Source organism: Papaver somniferum, chromosome 7 (assembly GCF_003573695.1).
Source record: "Papaver somniferum cultivar HN1 chromosome 7, ASM357369v1, whole genome shotgun sequence".
Classification (NCBI taxonomy): Eukaryota; Viridiplantae; Streptophyta; class Magnoliopsida; order Ranunculales; family Papaveraceae; genus Papaver; species Papaver somniferum.
The window spans coordinates 47,323,966-47,328,223 of NC_039364.1; the positions used below are offsets into that span (position 1 = coordinate 47,323,966).

The 4,258-nt window shown below is 36.5% G+C and overlaps 1 protein-coding gene across 1 annotated transcript; it reads left to right on the forward strand.

Annotated features, from left to right (window-relative positions):
* Positions 1-1,431: 1,431 nt before the first annotated feature.
* Positions 1,432-2,673, forward strand: LOC113294607. Its single transcript, XM_026542994.1, has one exon. It carries the CDS (start codon positions 1,432-1,434, stop codon positions 2,671-2,673), a length of 1,242 nt encoding a protein of 413 aa, XP_026398779.1.
* Positions 2,674-4,258: the final 1,585 nt, after the last annotated feature.

The following is a 4,258-nucleotide window of genomic DNA, read 5'->3' on the forward strand; positions in this document are numbered from 1 at the left end:
GTTGGGAGGTGATAAAACAAGATTTAGTGGCTGCTATACAATTCTGCTGGTGGAGAAGATTCATACCAAAAGGACTTAACTCCAATTTTTTTAACTCTCATTCCTAAGGTGCAAAGTGCAAAAAAAGTTTTTCATTTCAGACCTATTGGATTAAGTAATGTATGTTTCAAAATATTTACAAAGATTATCACTAACATGATGAACTTATTGATGCCTAAATTGATTTCTCCTCAACAAGTTGGCTTCGTTAAAGGGAGAAATATCCATGATCAGGTTCTTCTAGCATCTGAGTTTGTGAATGAGATGAAATCTAAAAGAAGAGGTGGTAATGTGGGTTTAAAATTGGATATATCTCAGGCCTATGATACTGTCAGCTGGGAATTTTTGTTCTTAGTCATGCATAAGTATGGTTTCTCTCAAGAATGGTGTGGGTGGTTACATACTTTATTTCAATCAGCCAAAATCTCAATAATGTTAAATGGTGGTCCATGTGGTTTTTTTCAGTGGGTAGAGGGTTGAAACAAGGTGACCCACTTTCACCCATCCTATTTGTTTTAATGGAAGAGGTTTTAAGTAGGGGATTAACAAAATTGATAGAACAACAGAAGCTCCAGCCAATGGTTACAAGAAAAGGGATATCTCCTACTCATTTACTATTTGCAGATGATGTTTTTATATTCTGTAATGGGAGCAAAAGGGGTTTAGAACATCTGAATAAAGTTCAGGTCAGTGTATTAACAGAACACAGATCAAGTGTTTTGTTGATGGGACAAGTATTTCAAGAAAAGCTATGATAGCAAATTTATTTCACATGGAACTCTCAACTTTACTAGACAAGTATCTTGGACTAATTCTAATGCTTGGAAGAGTAAAGTCATCCACTATATGGTTAATGATAGAAATGCTTCAAAGTCAGCTAACTTCCTGGAAAGGTAAACTATTATCATTTAATGATAGACTGGTCTTAGTTAAATCTGTCCTATGCAGTATACCAATTTATAACATGTCTGTTTAAAAATGACCTTCTTCTATTATCAAAATTTGTGAGAAGATAATTAGAAATTTCTTATGGACTGGAGATGTTGAATGTAGGAAATATTCTACTTTAGCTTGGAAAAAAATTTGTAACCTTATGAAGAAGGTGGTTTAGGTATAAGAAGATTATAAGTGATTAATAAATATCTTCTCATGAAGATGATGTGGAGGATTTTACATTCTCAAGAAGATTGGGCAATGTTCTTTGCTAGTAAATTTAAAGACAAGAATGGTCAATGGAGCTTGAAATGGAAATTTTCATTTGTTTGGCCAGGACTTAAATGGTCTTCGATAGCAATGTAAGATGATCTGAGATGGTGCATAGGTGATGGTTCTAAAGTCTCAGTTTGGTTTGATAATTGGATTGATGAAACTCCTTTAATAGAAGTTACTGGAATGAATGATTTTGTAAAAGAGCATCTCAATATGAAAGTTCAAAAATTATTACAAGATGGTGTATGGATGATCCCTGAAGAATTGAGACCAACTTTGGAAAATAGAAATTTACCAGTTGTAAGTGGTGGGAATGATAAACTTTTCTGGATTGAAGATGTGAAGGGTGTACTCAATACTTCTTCTGTAGTAAATAGAATAAGAGAGAAAGAACCAAAGTTACACTGGCCTACTAAAATAAGGAAACCATTTATGCATCCTTCCATTTCTAGCAATGTCTGGAAAATAATTCAAGGAATATATGTGGATGATGTTAAAAGAGTACATCAAGGATTTCAAATGGTATCCAAATGCTGCATATGTAAATATTATCAAGACTCAATGTCCCATCTATTATGGTCCTGCAGTTTCAGTGTGAAAATATGGTCATGGCTGGGAAGCATTTTTGGTTTTTCTAATCCCTTATCTTTTGATGATATCTGGAATAGTTCTAAGCAGAAGAGTTCTCTGATCAAAGAGATTTGGCTGACTGCAGCATGTTCTACAGTAAGAGAATTGTGGTTTCAGAAAAACATGTACCTCTTTGATAACATATCTCCCTGTGAAAAGAAATTTAAATGCAGAGTATGGCAATTAGTTCATGAGGGTTGGCTTAGAATGAAGGGAACAAGATGGGAACTGGATTATGATTTACAGATTATTGAGTTCTTCAAATTAGGACCTAGATGCATTAAATACAGAGAAATTAGAGAATGCTCTTGGAATCCCCCTAGTGAAGGTGATATTCTATTTTGTTGTGATGGAATCTCTTTGGGTAATCCAGGAAATGCTGGTTTTGGTATTATAGCCAGAGATTACATATGTCAGGTGGTGGGTACTTTATCAGGATGGATTGGAGTTGCTAATAATTATATTACTAAAATTATGGTTGTGGTATGTGCAATTGAATGGGCAGTATCTTTGGAATGCAACCGCATCATAATCTATTCAGAATCAAAAACTGTTATAAGTGATTTCAAGAATAATAAGGTGCCATGGTTCATTTTTAACAGATGGGCTAAAGCTTGTAATGGTTTAACTGAAATCCAATATCATCACAGGTACAAGGAAGTCAACTTTTCTGCAAATAGTCTAGCCAAAGATGGAGCATTGTTGAGAGCAGAAGAAAGAATTTCACATATAGGAAGACCACAATCTGTACACCGCATTGAAATGCCTGGTGTAAAATACTATAGATGCTGCTGATAGTTTACTTTTTTTTGCCTATTTAGAGTCTATATTTCCTTATCTACCAGAGTCTGTATCTTTCATTTGTTTTTTCTTCCCTTTTTGCTTCATTTTATTTCCAACTTTTTGTAAGTTACTTTTGATTTTCTTATGAAATAAAAAAGTCCTGTGATTGAGCAAAAAATAAAAACACGTTCACTCTTTATGATGGAACGGGCAATGCTCGAGAACATGTTTCTCTGTTTCTGGAATCACTGGGTGAACATGAGCACAACCATGTCGTCTATTTGAAGGAATTCTCAAATTCTCTGACAGGCAGAGCATACACATGGTACAACAACATTGCACCAGGAAGTATCACCAGTTGGGGAGAAATGATTAATGCTTTCTACAGAAAATACTTCTTCGTCTCAGAGCATATCACTCTCTCTGATTTAGGGAAAATGTCTCAGAAGAACAATGAACATCCTAACAATTATGTGAAGAGGTTCAGAGTGTAAGCTTTGAATTGTCATGACCCTAATGTCACATAACAACAACTGATGGACTTGTGCATCAACGGAATGATCCCAGTCTATAGAGCCTTGCTGGAAAATCTCTTGTTCCAAACTTTCTCAGAGCCTCATGAAGCATCCAAACGATCAGCGACTACTGCACCTTCTTTACTAGAAAGAGCAAAGTCTGCAAGGTCGAGGAACCTCGAAGTAGCCGACGCCTAGTCAATAATCAGTACAATCTCCATCCTTCAACAAACGTTGTTGCTGAAGAGAAAAACCGATATACAACATCATAACGCTTCTCCAACATCCCAGGCTCCTCTGAAGGCACAAAGAAAAGATAACCAATCCTGAAATGCACAAACCTCGACCCGGCATCAACGAACGAGGAAATGGTATGATAGACTCAAACTTCTCTCTTCTCATGAAAGAGTGATTGAGTTACTGGAAGTCTGTGTTCAAGATGGTGCAATCAAATTGTCGTTCATTAGGAGAGAGCCAACTGAAGAAGAAATGGAGAATCTCAGGTATTGTCACCTTCATAGGTTCATCGATCATCCAACAAGTAACTGCAATATTTTGAAGCACATCTTCAAAGAGAAGGTTGATCCCTAATAGCTTCAACTGGGGACTGAAGGAATACACAAGAATCCTCTCTAATCAGAACCTTTACACTCTGAACAACCAGTCAAAGAAGCAGTTCAATCTTTGATCGAGCATATCTGTGAAATTGCTCTATCTGTCTAAGGCACAAAGGAAAGACATGTTCACAACACCGAATTACATTGTGTCAGACTTCCATCCCGGAAATACTCCTTGGACCTTCATCCACAGACAAGGAGATGCACGACTGAGGACTGCTTACCACAGACCATATCAGAGGAAATGAATTCAGAAGAATGCTGATCGACACCACCATCAACATCATTTCACTGAAAACCCTCAGAACCGCAAGCATCACTTGACAAGAAGCTACTTGTGATCTATCTCAATCAGAGACCTTGAAGGAACGCTCGGAATACTTATGGTTATATCAACATAAGTTGAACCTAGGAAGAAATCAAGTTTCACATAATCAGGAAGATCCAGGATATGACATGTTCTTC